General features: G+C 38.2%; 2 protein-coding genes across 2 annotated transcripts; both read left to right on the plus strand.

The window, feature by feature from the left end:
* The first annotated feature begins 452 nt into the window (after nucleotides 1–452).
* On the plus strand, nucleotides 453–14,836 carry LOC131788832 (signal recognition particle subunit SRP72-like). The gene is made up of 21 exons (XM_059105924.2): nucleotides 453–566; nucleotides 652–766; nucleotides 1,763–1,892; nucleotides 2,033–2,098; nucleotides 2,557–2,634; nucleotides 3,503–3,614; nucleotides 3,974–4,005; nucleotides 4,283–4,407; nucleotides 5,889–5,946; nucleotides 6,561–6,692; nucleotides 7,696–7,824; nucleotides 8,153–8,225; nucleotides 8,453–8,517; nucleotides 8,595–8,690; nucleotides 9,522–9,631; nucleotides 10,076–10,153; nucleotides 11,484–11,636; nucleotides 11,861–11,904; nucleotides 12,141–12,254; nucleotides 13,466–13,502; nucleotides 14,466–14,836. Exons 1-21 carry the CDS (start codon nucleotides 467–469, stop codon nucleotides 14,623–14,625), a joined length of 2,007 nt encoding a protein of 668 aa, XP_058961907.2. The 5' UTR covers nucleotides 453–466; the 3' UTR covers nucleotides 14,626–14,836.
* Nucleotides 14,837–15,623: 787 nt separating this feature from the next.
* On the plus strand, nucleotides 15,624–19,395 carry LOC131788844 (protein DBF4 homolog B). Its single transcript, XM_059105938.2, has 6 exons — nucleotides 15,624–15,985; nucleotides 16,425–16,555; nucleotides 16,749–16,871; nucleotides 17,215–17,441; nucleotides 17,890–18,279; nucleotides 18,550–19,395. The coding sequence occupies exons 1-6, from the start codon at nucleotides 15,937–15,939 to the stop codon at nucleotides 18,962–18,964; spliced, it is 1,335 nt and encodes a 444-aa protein (XP_058961921.2). The 5' UTR covers nucleotides 15,624–15,936; the 3' UTR covers nucleotides 18,965–19,395.

Below are 19,395 nucleotides of genomic sequence, written 5' to 3' on the forward strand. Positions count from 1 at the left end.
GAGATTTGATTAAGTAACGCAAGGCACGTGACACATGAACTGTGACTAGGACAGTAACGGAATTTGGAAACAGGTCGTAGTATACGTTGAACGTCGCATCTCGCTGTCCCGGGTTCACGTAATAATTGTTTGTGTGATCATGAGTCCCAAAAAATTAACGATGTGATGAAAACTGTATGTATCCTCTTGCCTGACATAATCTTTTGTTAATTCTTTAACGTTGGTACATACATTCCTTCAGACTAAAATAAAATAAATCATTTTTCAAGTTCAATTTTATAATTTTAAAAATCTCTTTTTCCATCCAAGAATGAATTAAAAAAAAAACCAATTAAATTATATTCAAATATTTAAGATACTTGATGTCGACTGTATGTGACTGTTACAACAAAAAGACAGTCTCTCTAAATCTTCTATTACCGCTGTTCATACCAACTACCTGCTCGGTTTAACATATAAAGCTAATATGGCGGCCACGTCGCCTAGTATCCCTCAGCTTTTTACGGAATTGGACAAGTTTGCAAAGGACGGAAACTACGTCAAGGCGCAGAAAATTGCGAATAAGAGTAAGATAAAAGAAATAGGCATCATTTATTTTATTTTATTTCTCATTTGAATTAACTTTTAGCCGGTTATTTTCATTTAACTCAGTTCTCCAAGAGAAGCCTGATGACAAAGAGGCATTTCACTGTAAAGTTATTTGTCTTATCCATCAGTCATGCTTTCGTGAAGCAGTGGACGTTATCAGATCAGCATCAAACAAAGGGTAGGTATAATAGATGATAGCATTTAACCTCGTTAATGGTTTTTATGATTACAACTAATAATTGTTATATTTTTTGCCACAAACAAATTGGTAATGATGTCCTTTTGTGTGAATAGAATCATTAGGTAAATTTTTAGCTTGGTACAGAAATAGAGGAAGGTTTTTTTTCGTCTTGCCACGAGTGTGGGATAACGACAAAAATTTTGAGTGCGATTTAGCATCAAATTGGTAATGATATCCTTTAATTGTGTGAATAGAATCATTAGGTAAATTTTTAGCTTGGTACAGAAATAGAGGAAGGTTTTTTTTCGTCTTGCCACGAGTGTGGGATAACGACAAAAATTTTGAGTGTGATTCATCATCAAACTTGTGACAAGATGAAAAAACATATTTCTTTTATGTGCTTTTTACTCTCCCAATGAGGAATTAAATTAAATATTTAGTTTACGAAGACCATAAATGCAACTAGTGTTAGCACTGTGAGTAATGTGTTCAAGGTGATGTAGCATAGGCACTAAAATTTTAAGTCTGCATCTTTTTCTGTATTAGTATATAGTATATAAAAAAATCACACCATCAACACAAAAATTTTGTTAAAAGTGTTAGTTTGTTTTTGTATGTAGCATTAGGGTTGTAAGTAGAGTATGGTATTGTAATAATGCAGTTTATTATAAGTTCATGTAGCACATCTTATTAAATAGAGTTTGAAAAAAGTTATGAAGACCAATGGTATAGGTGCTTTATCAACTGAATGTAAGATTATGTACATGCTGTGTTTCAATTGTATCTTTGGTTGAAGTGCTTATTATCCTATATTTTTGGAAAATATTTTGTATTGATTATAAAACAAAAGATGAATTGGATTACTAGGTATATATTCAGAGGGTAAAGCTTACTTAGTAAAAAGAAACCTTTTTGAAATGGAATATAACCAAGATTGACGTAATGTTGTTAGTCTTCTGCCTCATTGTTGTCATAAATTTTAACCCTTGCCAGGATAGACATTGAACTTCGTTTTGAAAAGGCTTACTGTCTGTATCGTCTCAACAAAACTCAAGAGGCTCTGGATATTCTCAATGCCATTGCTGAACCAACACAAGCTGAGAAGGAATTGAAGGCTCAAATAGTGAGTAGCGTATTTTAAATAAAAAAGAGAAACTTTTTTCTTTCCTTATCAATTCAAACAAAATATTGTAACCTTTTATACTACACTTCTTCTCAAACAGTATAATAAAAGAAGTTTTGTTGCAATCTTCCTTGCTACAGCTCTATAGGCTTGAAGATTATAGGACTTGTTTGGATCTTTACAAAGATTTAATCAAGAATTCTCAGGTAAACACCACTTGGTCTAAAGGTTATCACCAACTTAAAATATTTACAAGGCAAAATTTTTCAAGATGCTCAATGCCTGTTATCCATTTAGGCTGCATGACAGCCTAGCGTTGTTAAAAAGATTTTGAGTACCTGACTGTGATACAAAGTAGGCCGCACAATGTTTTGCTTCCATGCTGAAAATTGGGCACAAACATTTGAAATAACCACTCTGTTTTTCATAGTTAAACAGTGATATACACCAGTTACCTGTCTATTTTGACAACCCTTACACCATTTAGTAAACTACATAATTATACAGCTAAATAATTACAAATTGAACTTTTTCTGTTCATGATCACGAGTTCTTATATTCTGAGTCAAACCTTTCAAATTTTTGTAGGATCTTCATTTTGAGAAACAATTTACTTTTGATTTCTGATTATTTCCATTGTCACTTATAAATAAATGCTCTATAGGATGAGTATGGAGATGAAAGAGAAACTAACTTTGCTGCTGTTATTGCTGCCGCATCACAGTGGGGAGGACTTCAAATGGTATATGTCTGATCTGATCTTGCAGAACTACTGGGCCTAGTTGTATAGGGGGTGGATAACACTATCCAAAAGATAAATTGCTATCTAGCAGATAAACAATAACAAAGCATACTGTGTTAGCCACTGGACAGAGATTAATCCAGCTGATAGTGTTATCTAGCCTTTAAACAACTAGGGCCAGGTGCACATGTAGCTCTTACTACATGTAACTTTTGCTTCATTCTTGGTGAGGATTCAATCCTGATCAAAAGGCAAAATATTTATTGTGGGTGTTTTAAAGTCAGAACCATTGAACAATCAGCAATTCTAAGAGACAGATTTCATTTTTGGAATAGAAAATAGTACCTTGAGGAATTGCGTGTTTTAGAAACTTTCTATCCAATCTTGAAATCTCGTCAGTATTTGCAATGAGTGCTGAAGTACTGTTTAAAGTGTATTTGTATTTTATATCAGTGTGGGAGTCCCTCATTTCTTTCCAAGGTTTCAAAGTCCAGGATTTGCTCTCATAACCAAGGGTCTCAGCTCAAGGTTGCTCAGCTTAGAGATATTATGAGTGACATATGTTTGTGTCTGATTGCTATCAATTGAAAATATTGCCATGTGGTTATGACTTAAAGAAATGTAAAAGAAAGAATGAAAACTTTAATGAAACATTTTCTTGTCGCTAATGGTATGTTGCAACAATCTTTGTTAAGCAATCATGGTAAGTCGATAAAGGGTTCTGTGGCTGAAATTGTTGAGGGACTCAGTCTCTAACTTTTAAAAGAAGATCTCTACCTATCTAGTTACCTCTTTGCTACATCATTATCAATCTATAAAATAAACTTTGAGAACTTCATTGTTTATTAGTTCAACTTATTATTTTCAGGAAGTCCCAGGTTTGAGAGAAGACACTTATGAGCTGTGTTACAATGCAGCATGCCTTTCTCTAGGTCAGAATGATGTAGAAACTGCTCAGCAAAAGCTTAAAAAGGCAGGAGGTATCTGTTGATTTTCATTCTTTGATACATGAAGCCTAGTTTCCACATGGTCTTTGTGATGGCAAAGATCACTTAGTGAATGTTTAGAGACATAAGGCCAGCTGTTCACATGGTATTTGATTGCAAAGATCCCTGAGTGGATGTTAAGAAATTATGGAAATTGAAGTAGTCACCCAGTGGGTAAAACAAGTGTATATGCATTCACCATTATCATTGTCAGTGACTATTGAGAATTGGTTTTCATGTGATCCTTTGTGTCCAATGATGGCCATATGCTGGAGGGGGCGTGTATCAGGTTTGCCCTCTCCAGTTTAATATCAATTTTATATGACTTTCATATGCTAATTTGTTTTTTTCAGAGCTGTGTCAAAAAAGCCTTGAAGATGATCCTGTAAGTCTTTATCATAAATACAGAGTGAACTATTGCAGAAGCAGGAGTGTCATAACTATTTTGTCTGTGACATGTAGATTTAGGATTGTGAGGAAGAAGTAAAGCAATTTGTGGAATGTGTGGTTTTGATAACTTAGTCAAGGGTTCAGACTTGGACTATCACATTCTCAAAGAGTTTGTTCCACTAAAACGGTACATGTATAACAAATTAAATGAAGTATTTTTCTCATGAAAGATCCAGGATTCCTCACTGAAGCTAAAATCTGCTTGCTTTAAGGACATTGCTGAGGAAGATATTGAATCTGAGCTGGGAGTTGTCAGGACCCAGCTTGCGTACACTTATCAGCTCCAGGGAAAGAATGACGATGCACAGAAATTGTACAATCAAGTTCTTAAATCAAAGTATGTACTATGTCTTTAACTTGTGGAAAATTCTATATAGCTTAGAATGGCAAGTTCAAAGAATGGTGTGCAATTCAATTATTAGCCAGGTAAGTAATTTCAAATTGGCTCAGACCATAGCAGGAAGATGATTTGAAATTATTGGCTTGATTTCTTTTGAATTGTTTGACATGAAGCCCTTCTATTATCCAACTCCAGCAATAAGGTGCAAATCAAATACAGATGTCAGGAAATATTGTATGGTTATTCAAACAGTTGGTTATTTTGTATAATTGTAAAAAAACCTAAGTATTAAAAAAAACCTGTTACAAACCACTTCTCTATTTATTTGCTTCACTTTTCCTGCCTGATAAAGAATGCTTATGAAATAGAGTGGCTTGATAATAAATAACTTGTAAGACATTTTGGTGTTTGGTATTGCTGAGTATTTTTTACTTGTTGCTTGTAAACTATACTCAGCAGTACATCATGCTAAAACAGCTAATAATGTAAAAGATATATTCATCAGATAAGAATATTTGATACAATCACAATTTAAAGGCCTACATCTGTTCAGGGCCTGAAATTGATTTTTTTTCTGATAGCCACTTGGCTCCTAAATTATTCAAAATGGTAGCCAATTCAAAAAAGTTGGTCGCCATTTTCAAAGACAAACAAACCCTTTTTTTTACGCTGTCATCGTTCTAGAAATTAAGTTAGGGAAAAGATCTTTAATGTGCTATAAAGTGGACAATAGAATGGATGATATGCAACGTTCAAGCTCACCTAAATCCATCCTAAATCTAGTTATCAATTGAGATGCATGTGCTGCATTTTGGAAACAAACTTAATGAGGAAGTTTGCCACGGATTTATCTTTGCAAATCTTTTTAATTTACTATATTTCTAAGTAAGGTTATGATTAAACATTCTAGTCGCCAATTTGGCGACTAATTTTCAGGATTTGGTCGCCAAAGTAAAAAATTTAGTCGCATTGGCGCCTGTATTAGGCGCAATTTCACGCCCTGCTGTTTAAAGCTGGATTAAAAATAATGCACTTTTATCGTGCGCAACTCTTTTGTTTTCCTGAGAAGGAAACCATACTCTATTGAGTTGTAATTTTCATTTGCTTTTGCTTCCAAGAGGTTGCTAACTCAAGAAGCTGCTCACTAAAGATAATTTAAGAATTTCTCAATTAGTTTCAAATTTGATTGGTCAGCATTCATTCCAATGTTCACATCTCAATGTTGCTCCTTGATTTTGATTGGCTGTTGAACTCTCTGATTTGACCTGCATAATTATAAGCTGCTGGTTTTTTGGACAGGTTTTGCATCAGCTAAATCCAGAATAATTTTAGGCTGCCAAGAGTCAATGGGATTCAAGTATTTTGTTATTGACTCAATTAAAACAGTGATAGAATTAGGCCTCTGTTGTTCCTTCATTGATAGAACTTAAAAATATGAATCATTCTGATAATCTTTTTTCCTTCTAAATTTTGCACAGGCCTGATGACCTTGCCTTAGCAGCTGTTGCCTCCAATAATATCATCACTCTTAACAGGGTAGGCAGTCTATGTGTTCTTTACACTGTCTGTCCTTTTCACCAATCAACAGTTAGCTCATCGTTTGAATGTTAGTGCAAGGCAGGTACCTTTTTAGCTGACTTGGTGATGATAGAAAGCAGATTGATCAATCACCTATTTAGCCCATTTACAGAAGTGATTAACAAGTTACTTCTCCCTATAATATCTATACATTATCCAGCAAACAGATAATGAGAATACTTATTTCTGTTGTCTTGATCTAACACCAAATTCTTATAACTAACTTACAAGGAAATGTGTAGCAGCTAGAGGGGTGAACTAACAAACAGATCTTGGAAGTTGAGTGGTTAGACCAAATTTTAATACAAGTATATGTTGATTTAAATCTACATGTATTCACACAATAAGGTACTTTCTTTAATAGATAATATACATGTTTTCAAAAGAATATAATTATGTAGGAGAAGAATGTAAATATTGGGGATACAATACCTGCCTGAGATGAAAACTGGCTATCCCAAATAACCACTTCTAGTGCTCCACATATCAGATATTGTGTATATACTTAGGTAAAGTAGATGCTTTTTTGCAGAGAAGATTGAAGATGTTTGTCTATTTCATAAAATTGTTAGGACCGAGATGTGTTTGACTCAAAGAAGAAAGTTAAATCAATGACTGCAGATGGACTGGAACACAAATCCACTGCATCACAACAGCGAACAATGGCATTTAACAGATGCCTCTTGCTCTTCTACACAAATCAGGTAATTCTGGTTGAATATTTATTCTTAAAGTTCCACTGACCCTAAGAAATTGGGCTCTTCATGATTTGAGAAAGTGAAGGGTGGTAAATGCTACTCGGAAACTCAGGGGTCTTGCAAACTTTTTACAGTACGTAGTCTCAAATCTTGTAATTCTTCAATACAGTCTTATTTGAGGTGCCTTTAATTTTGGTCTCAAATTATTGCAGTTTTGTCAAAGGTTGTAGGTAGAGTAGCCTAAAGTCGACATTTTGACTGACAAACTGTGTAATATGCAATTCAAGAAAAAGCATGTCACATAAACAAGTATTTTTAAAAGTATAACTGCACAACTCTGTGGAGTACATTGTAATAATTTCAGTAAAGCTAAACCATTAGCCACTGTATAGGAGGGGGAACAGGTTTATCAGTTTCTGGCAAATTCTGAATTTTACCGCTTGCTACCCTTTCTGTACCAAATAGTTTTTTGGGTTTGTTACAAATTGTTTCCCCTTCAAGAAACTGCACAACCATGACAATAGTTGCACCCTGTATTAGTCAGAACTTTGTGGCATAGCTGAGTGGTGCATTCAAAATGAGAATTCTTCTAATGAACTCTCTGGCCATATCAGTTTTATTTTAAAATTGAATTCTTGATTCTGAGAGAACTCTCATAAAACTTAGAGGAATCTCCTTTGAAAAACCTCCAGTCAGTTTTTTGACTTATCAGTCTAGCTAATGGTGAATGCCTTGAGTAGTGGTCCTGAAGAACAATAACGCTACATGTACATTTTATAAATGTAATGCAGTTGGCCAAACTTATCTTGAGCTAGGCTCACAGCTAATGGATTTGAGGGGAAAAGTAGGCATGCTAAAAATGGTAAGCAAGTGGACATAGAGGTTGCAATTGTTAGAAAAAAGCTGTCATGAATTTCACTTATTTCTCGGCACTCCCACCAATTTCACTTGCACTTTATTTCATGCACCCAACTCAGTCTTAAATTTTTACGTCTCTTCCTACAAACAGCTTGAAGCTTGTCGTAGCTTGATATCCACCTTGGAAACAAAATACCCTGGAAGTGATTTTCCTTGTCTGATGAGAGCATCACTTCTGCATAGAGAGAAACATTCTGATAAAGCAATAGAACTGCTCAAGGTATGTTATTTTCTTATATAAACTCTGATCTTTTCCCAAGGAGGTAAATTTGAAAGCCAAAAATCCAAGAAACTTACTGGCAGTCCACAAGGGGAAGGCAGTATCCCTGTCTCCATAAGCGTTGAACTCTGCCTCCTGCAAACTAGACTGGGTACAAAAAAGTTAAAGTCATGTTATGTGACGTGAAAAGAGTTTTGGTTTGTTGTAGTAGCACAAACTTCCTGACTTTGTACTGGAATAACAAAGTCTCAGTGCAGACCACTTTGGTGCATGTTCTTCACACAGAGACACCCTTCTCAAAGTCTTTTGGTCTGACTGTCTTTTTTAGAACTACGCAGACTCCCATGACGACATTGCTACAAATGTGAAACTTACATTAGTGCAGCTCTATCTGGCACAAGGTTTGTTACTCTTTTGTTATTCTTTTGTGTTGTGGTCATCTTGCAGATAATTTTACAACAGGATTATTATAATGATAATAATGATGATAATGATTATTGGAAACCTTTCTAGAGAGTAGCTCTTCATTTACCGATTGAAATGATATGATGAAACCTCCCTTAGGGTATGGGGTGTGTTCATAAGGAGGTAACATTCTGAAACCAGCCTGCGTTATTTTATCCTACAGGAAATGTTTCCACCGCTTGTACAACGCTGCGCTCAATCAAAGACTTGGCTTATAAACCAGGCGTGGTGAGTAATTAAGTTGGCAAGGCAATGAGTATACGTTTCATTCTCTTCAACTGCCGTTGTGTTTATCTCCAAACCAGGTGTCTGCTCTGGTGACGATGTATTCTCATCTTGGGGACATCAGTACTGCGGTTGGTGTCCTTGATGATGCTGTTGAGCATGCTCAGAAGAACAAGGTTAGTAAACGGGAGACTGGAGCGATTTTATACTGAAGCATTTCACTCAACCTATCCATAATGGCCCATAGCCCTTTGTTCCTAGGGTGACCCTTTAGAAGAGGCCTGTAGAAAGGAACAACTTTGAAATTGAGTATTATAACTTATCTAATATCCCATTGGTTTCGCTTAACTTCGCTCTATGATTGTAATAGAAAATTCGCGCCATTCTCCTAAACAATAAGGGCCCAGTTGTTCAAAGGGCAGATAACGCTATCCAACGGATAAATCGCTATCCAGCGGACAAATGTTAACAAAACGTACTGCGCTATCCAACGGATGGAAATTTATCCAGTGGATATCGTTATCAAACCTTCGAACAACGGAGCCACATATACTTGACGTTTTAACTCCCAGAAGCCGTGATTAGCATGTAACTTCTCCCTATAATATCCACACATTATCCAGAAAACATGTAATGAGAATACTCAAACTTATCAGGTAGAAGTTGTTATTTTAATTCAACACCAAATTCTCATAACTAATTTTCAAAGAAACGTATAGAAGCCACAGGGGAGAATGAACAATCTGATCGTGGGAGTTAAAGTCAGTGTGAACTAAAACCATCGCCACATAATCACTGCATTTCCCGCGCATTAGACAATATGCGTGTGTTTGTTGTTGTTGTTTTTTTTTTTTAGTTTTCTTTAGCTTCTTGTGATATTTTCCGATGTTACGTTCAGTCGTTAGGACTACTTTGGTTTTAGTTTTACAAAACTTAATCGAAAAGGGCTTCACGGAATGGGCAACGGAATTGTTTTATTTTCTGACGCCGCAATTCTCTTTTTATAGGCGATGATGAGACAGTCTGAGGTTTTGTCCTTGATGAGAGAAAATGTGGCATATAAACTGCAACATGGTAAAGCTAAAGAGGCAGTGGACATGCTGGAGAAATTGCATAAGTATGTCAAATCTTACCTACTTTTTGCAGAGGTCTGGGAAAGAAATCGGCCAAGAGCCTCTTCACATAGTCCCGGGGAACGAAGAGAATTTTGCGTTATGTTCACGTAGGAAATATCAGCTTGGTTAGTCAGCTGAGATTTCCGTCGGTGACTGTTTGTGTCAGAAATTTCAGCTCAGTTACCGCAGTGAATAAAAGTGGGATTTTTTTTTTGCCGTACCCGATGCATGGGAAAATTTCTCGCCCGGGATTAATCAAAGAGACCGGTAATAAATCCGGTTGGACGAACTTCTAGAAAGAGGTGTGACGTAACGACAAACATGACGTCATTAAAGTTGGGGGTGGTTCAGTTGAATAAACTATCTTCTCTATTTATCAGGGGTATGGTTGATCATGTTCGATTTTTTGTGGCCAGGGATCAACATAGCTTATATTGTATTTGCAGGGAGGATTCCCGTGATGTGAAGACATTAGCTCAACTTATCAAAGCTTATTCTCGATTGAATCCTCAGAAGGCAGAGTAGTATCCTTTCTTGTGATCTTCACATCCCTAACAGAGCTTTGAAATTAAAACTTCACTGCAGTACGTTCAGCGTAATTAGTTCAGCTGTCTGTACGTCAGACAACTGTCTCCAAGACTGCCTAAGTCTCCAGTCTCAATACTCGATTGGGTAAACGGTAAACAGTAAGACGCATTGTTATACTGTGACCATGCTGTCGCAATTGTCTGAATAGTGCTTAAGAGTGTTTTCGCTGACAGTTTACAGCCCAGTTCCTCAGCTAAGTTCGATACGCAATTCAAAATAAATCAGCGCAAAAATGATTGGGCGCCACGCATTTTCAGAGAACAAGGCGGTATGGAGCAATTTTCAATTGATTGCAAAAGTGAGAAATTGTTTGCAATAGTTTTGCTGTGATCTCTGATTGGTCCAGAAAATTGGCGCCGCTCACGCATCCAATCAAATGCAGAACTAAAGCCAATCGCGACTTGGTCACCCGCGTTTTCCCGAGCTTAGGGCTGCTTTCTTTTCTTTTTTTATTAATTTTACTTCGAGCTCTTTTTTTTACACCTTTTGGCATTTTCCTGTGTTCTGATAAGCTGTTGTGATAACTTTGGTTTTGGTTTTACCGGCGATACTAAATCTCTTCTGATATCTTTCGACTCGCGCGATGTACTAACGTTGGGAGGAGATTACCAGTAGTCTAGTTAATCATCACATGCGCATGTAAATAAATTGCTCGAAGATACTGAGTATAAATTTAAAGTAGGTTTTTATTTTTTGTTTTCGACTCGACATGATTGAGAGAGAGATTACTTGTAGTGTTGTTGCCGAGTGATCAATAACTAAATTATTTAGGTACACTGTGCATAGAATTAAAAGAGGGTAACGCTTCATTACTTCCTTCAAGGATGAAGCTGTGTTGTTCTGTGCTGCCCTGTGCTGTTCTGCACTGTTCTGTGTTGTTCTGTACTGTTCTGTGTTGTTCCGTGCTGTAAGACGACGGCCCGCAGCGACAGTTCAGAGCTCAACCGTTTAACTTCGTTTTCATCAGAGCAGAAAACCTGGCTGCTTTTCCAATTTTTCCAAAATTCCGTCATTTTACCTTAGTGTTCCGATGGTTTCCTTCGAGAGCTCTAAAAGTTTTCACATGGGTGCATTTCTTTCAGCTCTGTCGTTTGCACTTCCGATTGCATGATAGAGTCAAACCTCGTCGGTGCTTCTTGCAAGGTTGTCTTCAAGGTCCTGCTAAAACTAGGTTATTCCACAACCCCGTAAATCCTCTCAAGAGAAGATCAAATGACAGCACAGCTTAATTTCAGTTACCTTTCCTTAACTGCATGTTCAATACAGTTACAGTGAAAAACTCAAGCCGCTGGACACGCAGGCTCAGAGTTCATCTATAAACGTGGAGGAGTTGGAGATGTCGCTGAGTACCATGGGATCTCGATACGGTCGAGCAAGAATGAAACAAGAGGGTGGCGATACAGAAATGGTGGATTTGACGTAAGTAATGACGCGTCTTAATTTCTGTCTATAACCAGAGCTTATTCTCAATTTCTCTATGCAACTTCTCGGCAAAAAAAAAATGCAACAACAATACTTACTGAGAACTGATGATAGTTGTTAGGTCGAAAACAGTCCTAATTTAGCCTTATCTCGCATCAAACAACCAAAGTCCTTTTTCACTGAATATCAACTATATACGTCTTTTTATTGCTATTTTACAGGAAAGAAAGTTTCGTAAAAAGACGGAAGAGAAAGCGGAAGAGAGGTATACTGATACACGTTTTGTACTCGATACTGACAGAAAGGCAACACTTGCCCTATGAGTGATCAGGAAGGTTATATGGCTCACTGTTTTGTTGAATGTTAGTGAAACGAAAGGATCTGACTCGGTTTTTTTTTCTTTTGGTCATCAATAATCAACACTCAGTGTATTTTTATCCTCCCTATTTCTTCTTCATTCACTCTTTCCGTTTGGTTTGAATGTTTCTACTGGTTACCCAGGTAAACTACCGAAAAACTACAACGCCGAGGTCGATCCAGATCCCGAACGCTGGATACCGAAAAGAGAACGGACGTACTACAAGGGTAAAAGGCAGAAGAAGGGTGCCTCAGTAGGTAGGTTGCCTGTGGCTGTTTGTCTTCAGAACGAAAAGAAAAACTATGCTAACGGGTTTGCACTGGTGACTCTGTATAGGATATTGAAGGTGAATGAGAGCGTCAAAGATCGTTAACGTTTTTCTGTGGATTACCCGTTTCTTTACGTTGGTTTGGAATCAGAGAGCATAATGGCGCCACCAGTCCTTGGCGGCATTTTCACTGAAAAGTTCAAAGTTTTCCTGGGCAGCTCGGATGGAAGCACATGAAACATTTTTGTTCTACTACATTTCCTTGTTCAAAAGCTGACTGACCAGATTTTCAGACTAATGAACTACAAGGTTTCTAACTCGACCCTTTACACCCTCACATCAGTATGTATATTCTCCATACTGTTCTTTATACATTTCCTAAGGTGCTGACAAGGAGAATTTGTCTAACAATCTAGAGCTTCTATCATTGGTGATCATCTCCTTTTTTCTTGTGACTTGTATGTGTGATTTGGGGGGTGATGTTGTAAGGAGAAATTAGATGCTAATCACTCTTAAGGGTTAAAGGGTTAAGTAAGTATCCGACAATTTTTCCTTTGACAAGTGCAAACTTATTAGCGTTGCTAGATGTAATTTGCATTTGGGAACAGCTGAATGATGTCTGCGTATATCACGAACTTTTATGAGCAACACCAAACAATTATTATATATTTGCCATCCACTCTATGGCTTTCTTGCAAACGAAAGCTGACAACAGTCGCTGAGGACCGCCCAGTACAGCTTACACACTTTGAGTTTTCGCGATCGAACTGCAACGGTTTGCGACTAAATTTTGCGAAGTGTTCAAAGGTGAAATGAGAGTGTTCAAGCCTGCGCATGCGTCTTTCGGCTTTTTCTGGCGATGTTAGAACCAAGTCCATGCTGTGGTTATACCACTATGTTGTGGGGCTCGAGGGAAATTTGAAGGACACTGTCTTCCAGCTTTTCCGCTTAAATTGTTTTTCCGTTTTCCCCTTTCCCAATCTGGGTATATATTCATTCCACGCACTGGTTTTTTAATGTTGTGTTGACGGGTGACCGAAGATAGGCTTCGCTCAGTTGCCATGGTGATCCTTTTGCTACTGGGGTCAGTGAATACTACCCTTCTCTGTCACAACCTTTACGCCTCCTACCCCCTAATATTGTTGCCAGTGCTGTGCATACAGCTGTAAGTAACATTTGATTTTTTTCTGTGTATGACAGGCAAAGGAACACAAGGTGCTGCAGCTCCCTCAGACGCGTAAGTTCCACGCTCAATGCTTTAATTATTTTTAAGAGATGAAAGGAAATATGGAAACAAAAGACTGATATCATGCCATGCAATCACAAAATAGATCCTCATTTGCAATGGGTGGCCAAGAATCAAAGCCTTCATTTCGCTCAAAAGCCTCATGGAAAGTCAATAACATTACCATTTAAATTGGGGTGTTTATTGTTCAGACTTCAAAGGTTTTTTTTAATAATGGTTTGTTTCAGCCTCAAATAATGATTTTTTTCTATTTGAAAAAGTTACCGACAGTGGGTTGGAATATCTGTAAAACGGAAAAGTTTTCACAGATTGTGACCAGCTCTCTGATAAAATAGTTTTCACTAGTTACTATGTGAACTAAGATTGATCGATGCTTTGAGGATCATTTTTTTCAACGGTAAATTTTGATAAAGAGGAAGTTATTTTCAAAATTCAAAGCAGCAACTAGGGACTAGACATAATTATTTTGCGCCATACTGAATTACCCAAATGATCATGCAGACAATCTTCTTGTAATACTGTAAAACGACGCTGGTTACCTCCCTAAAATTTAAGCGGGATCCACGGACAGTCTAAAGATACAGTGGTAAAACAAGAAGATTCATCCGTTTGAGTCAAACTATCTCAAATAGATAAAGGAGTAAGTTTCTAAAGAAACTGTGGTGCTGCGTCGGTGGGAGAGTATAGAGCGCTAACGCTCGAGACGTCAGCCTTTAACATTTTTTACGGTGGCCAACTTAGTTGTTAAAACTAAATTACCTGCTATCTCAAATAGGTTCACAGAAACCTTGCCAAACAGTCACTAGACAAGGTTTCAGCACTAAGTGAACTAGTCTAAAGGTTGTTGAACAGCTTTGGTTCTTTCATTAATCAACTGCTATATTTTGTTTTTTCTTTCCTTCTTCTGTGGTTCATCCAATTGGTTTTTTCTTTCTTTCTTTCTTTCTTCTGTAGTTCGTCCAGTCCTAAAACACCCGGTAGTCCTAAGCCCGCTTCTCCTCCTGGTACCCCCTCTGCGTCGGGTAGTACCGCGAACGTAGTGCCGCCTCGGCAACAGCAGCCCCAGGCTGCCAAGAAGAAACAGCGAACCAAGAAAAAGAAAGGAGGCTGGTAATGATCGAAGGACTAAAGAGACTTAATATTGATGATTTGAATGAACGTTCTAGTTTGTAAGACATTTCCTGAGAAACTGCTCGCAAATATTTTATACGAAGCAAAAGAAAGCCTCGGAAACTAATGCATACGAAGAAAGCAACGTGTTTCATTCAGGTAAAGCCGCCATTTACTCCGGATGAGAATAACAAATAAAAGCCTTATTGAAACTATTTAAAGAGTGATTAATAAAAAGCTGTTTATTGGTTATGATATCAAAGGTAAGAGAGGTAACTATCGAAATAGAAATATCTATGGTCACAGGCACACATTTAAGAGTTTCTCGCACCAATTTACTTTTTATCACAAAAATCCTCTTTTTAGTCGAGGGGGTATACGCTTTTGTCGGTTCTTTCTGTAAATAGCGCCGGAAATATTTCTCTGGTGCTCATTGTTCCTGTTGTTCGTTGTTCTCTGATAGTTGCAGTTTTGTAATGGTTAGCCTGTTCTAGGCTTTCAGTTAGTGCGTTCGCGAAATTAGCGGGAGGAAAAAGAAAGCAGCTGTTTCCTTGACCACTGCAACCGCCTCGTCTGCTTGCTTACCACTTTTCGTGTGCTTTTTCGCTCACCGCGGCCAAGAGCCCTCCATTGGCTGACTAACGGTTGAATGTTTCAAGGATTTATTTTAAATGTGCTCTGTGTTTTAGGTGACTCTTAGTGTAGGCTCGTACAGTTTTTCCTTTTGGCCTTTTTCCCAGCTTAGTTCATGGCGAAAAAGAGAAAAGAGCAAAATTGTTAGTAAAAAAAAAAGGTCTACGCGCGGTCTGAGGCTACGATTTATTTCTTCGTTCAAATCTTTCTTTTGCTGGGAAGGAGGGACTTTTTGTATTCTTCTCTCAGGTGGGTTCTACTTGAAACAAAATGCCACCTGCTCTCGCGTTTTTTTTCTGTCATCAATGTCGTACCCGCACAAAAGGCAATCCCCATATGTTGCTCTTTCCGCATGTCTAAAATGTGAAGTCTTCTTACAGAAGAAATCAATGAATCCTAAACGACCCCTAACAACGATGCATTTACTTTGTTGCAGTCGATAAGTTTTTAACGGTTTGATGTACATGGCGGTACAAATCAAACACGTGACGGCCCCACACCGCCTTTTTCGGCGGCCGACAAACTTGCGCGATTTATTACCGCCGATTATGACGTCATTATCGATTAGCGTCAATTAATGACCGCGCGACTTAAAAGGACAGGCTTATTCATAGTAAACATATCAGTAGTGGTGAGCAGAGAGTGACAACAGTTCATAGTTCAAGAAAGAAGTGGCTGGAAGATGAGTTCTGGATCAAAGGGAACGAGAGGAGCAAGACTCAAAGACAAAGGTAAGTTATACCTCATTGATCGTTTTAAGACATAATGTTTCACTGTCTGCCGGAAGTTTCCGAAGCAATCTAGTTGTTTGATTCCTTCGTTAAAAAAAAGCTGCGCAATTTTCAAGCTTTAGCGTTCGCTAATTGATTTTAAGGTAGCATTGGTCAATGAAACTAAATTGCTGTCTAGACATCATCAGAAAGGATGAGGGTATGCTTGATTGTTTCTCGTCTAATTGGATTCCATCCTGCGCTGAATTTATTGATGTTTTCAACCATTCATCCTGTTTTAGGTCAATGAAGATTGATCTCTTTGACGCTTTTCCCTCTTCGACGCTTTGAACAAGAAAAAAAAAATTCACATTAGAAGGGTTAAGTTTGCTTATAATTTAGGTTTCCTCACACTTTTTCTCACAAGGAACACTTCTCTGCTTTCTTTTCATTACTTTAGCTCCTGAAGTACGTAGTCGCCGTCGCTTGCAATACCCTGTCACCTCGCTTCAAGGAAAAACATTTTTCATTCACGTACGGTCAGCAGTTAAAGCGAGGGAAGTGGAAAAGAAAATCAAGGAGCTGGGAGGGGTGAGTATCCATGTTTACCACATGTTAGCGATTAGAACAGGTTCCATAGCGGGGAGGGCTGAATGCTTGTACGTGACTAGTAAAGTTTGTTTGCATTTTTGATGGTTTGAAGCGACATTTTCGCGTTTAAGCACAAACCAGAATCGGAGATTAACAGAGTAACGGGTCCAACTCCAATTTTATCTTTCTTTAGGTGGTCGAGAAATTTCTGAGTAAGGATCTCTCCTGCGTTGTGACAGACCAGCCGATAACATCGCTCCACCAAACGTCTCAAAAGAAAGAATCCACTGACTTTGCCTTATCGAGACTTCGGGGGGTAAGTTTTATGTATTGTTTACATCTTTTGTAATCAGTAAATAAGCGAGATCTTTCTGATTGAGTCTCATGAAACCAAAACCGAAGCCATGCTAAAGCTAATCAGAACAAAGGGACATTTCGGAAGATGCCCTTTAGGACTTCGAGCAGGAAATAGTGTCGTTTACATTGGTTCAAATTTTTTTATTTTCTTTATTTTTTCTTAATTGGTGGAAAAAGTTACGTGTTTTTTAAGTCAATCGATTGAAAACCCTCAGCCTTAGCAAATCCAGGAAACAATAATGAATATTACTCTGTAGTCACTTAAATCGCAACTAATAAACCGATTTCCTTCTTTCTCGTAGCAAACTCGTGCTCAAGCCATGCTCCAAAAGTCAGTTAAGCAAGAGAAGCGCGCAGTCAAGAGTACTGATGTCTTGACCAATGCACAGACGTGGGGAGTTCAAGTCAAACAGGTTGAGCTGGTTTTAAAATGGATTGATGAGCAGAAGAAGCGACAAGCAAACGCTGAGTCAACTTGTCGCATGTGCAGCCTGCGGGGAGCTTTCCTGAAAGTGGAAGATCACAGTCGGTGAGTACCTGTACTTTGCTCTAAATTCGAGACCCGATGCTAATGATCTAATGACATAAATTTACATGCTTGCTGTAAAATGAAAGGGAGGAGTTTATTATGAAGAATTCTGGCCATATTGTACAGCCAGCAAGTAGGTTTATCTGTCTTTAAATGACGAGCTAAAAGTCGTTAGACCGAGTGCTCAGCATTGATGAGCTACAATATTTCAAAGAACAATTAGCTTTCAAAGGAAAGGTAATACGAGTTTAAGTTAATGTTGAGTTAAAAAAATTTTGGTTTGCAGTTCGTAAACTGTCTGGAGCTCATGAGGAAATACCTTCGTAATACCTTCGTTCTTTGGTTGTCAGAACCCAGGTAAAACCCCCTGCTACGTGTTAACGATAATCTAAAAAAATCGATACATCAAATTACAATTTACCAATAGTTAGTGTTTGTTCCTCTTCAGAGAATACAAGCCACTTTTCAAAGAACTCAGGGACTGGCCGCGGCTTAACTTAGACGCCCCACCTGGCTTCTCGCCATTTGATGAACCTGTGAGCATGCGCACGAGATCAAGAAGCTCATCCAAGAGTCCACGGAGGAGTAACAGACGTAAGATCACCCGGGAACCAACAGGAAGTGAAGACAAGAAGGGATACTGTGAACTGTGTGATGCAAATTACGTGGGAATAGAGAAACATGTCGCAAGTACACAACACAAGGTGACCGCCACACGGAGAAATACTTACGCCGAACTGGACAGGCTCATAGGACGAGGAAAGAGTTTGAAAGAGTTTGAAGATGAAGTTAGGAGTAATAGGAAGGGAGACCCATCAAAGACAACTTGTGTAACAAGGTAAGCACGAAACGTGGAAATAATTTTATCGCAATTCGGAAAATTCATCTTTGAAACAATTATTTAGTTGTCAGTCAATCAGAACAGGTTGAATAGTTTAGGCCGATACGTTTATGGCCAAGCAAATCATCCGTCATATCTATTGGTACACAGGGATGCAAATTCTCGTTATGAATAAGGCGATTATTAGAATGTAAAAATTTGATAGAAACATTCAGTCACACAAATTATTCACAACCCTCTTACTTATTCACAACCCTTACTTTTCAGATCAAGAACAAGGAGTAGGTCTCCCGTCGCAGTGAAATCCACTACTGATAAGAGCCAGGGGACACCAACAAAGCTGTCATCTTCGCCACCATCACGTAGGACCCCGAAGAGAAAGTCGGAGACTCAATTGTCGTTCCGAGGAACGCCGAGTCCCCCTCGGAAGCCCGCACAGACGGTGACACCCCTCAAAGTTGTCCGATTTCAAGACAATCTATACTCTGTCGTGAAATCTACAAAGAAACGACGCCGAAACGACAACGACAGCGACTCCAGCCATATCAGCAGATCAAAACGCAAGAAGACCGATCGATATAGGATTGTCGAGGCCACTCCGACGAAGATCAGACTTCGTCGAAGCAAACGAAAGCGCAGGTCGACAGCAAAAGGATCGTTGTTCGTCAGTCGGTCGCCATAGATACTCATCATGATAATTCTATATCACACGTAGTCTAAAGGCATACGGAATCACCTGACTGCCTTACATATTCTAACTTACCTATGAAAATACAGCTCCGAGGGTGCAGTTTTTACCGTAGAACAAGGCATAGACATTGCGCATATGATGCACCACTTGATTATAAGCTGTACAATGTACAAATGTCCTAACTTAGAGTATTTATGGTATATAGGCAGTGCTGTAGATTGTACATATACGTTGAATGGTGTTTTTATTTAAAGTAAAATTCTTATAAAAACATGCTATGGCTATCATACTAGACAATCTCTTTGATTTACCCGTCTCCTCTAAAAGAAAATATATATATTGTATAGTTTTATTGCTCTCTCAATTACTAGATATTTCTTCGTCGGCTATCTGAGCGAAATGCCACCCTAAATCTTCGCTAA

This window comes from Pocillopora verrucosa, chromosome 1 (assembly GCF_036669915.1).
Source record: "Pocillopora verrucosa isolate sample1 chromosome 1, ASM3666991v2, whole genome shotgun sequence".
Classification (NCBI taxonomy): Eukaryota; Metazoa; Cnidaria; class Anthozoa; order Scleractinia; family Pocilloporidae; genus Pocillopora; species Pocillopora verrucosa.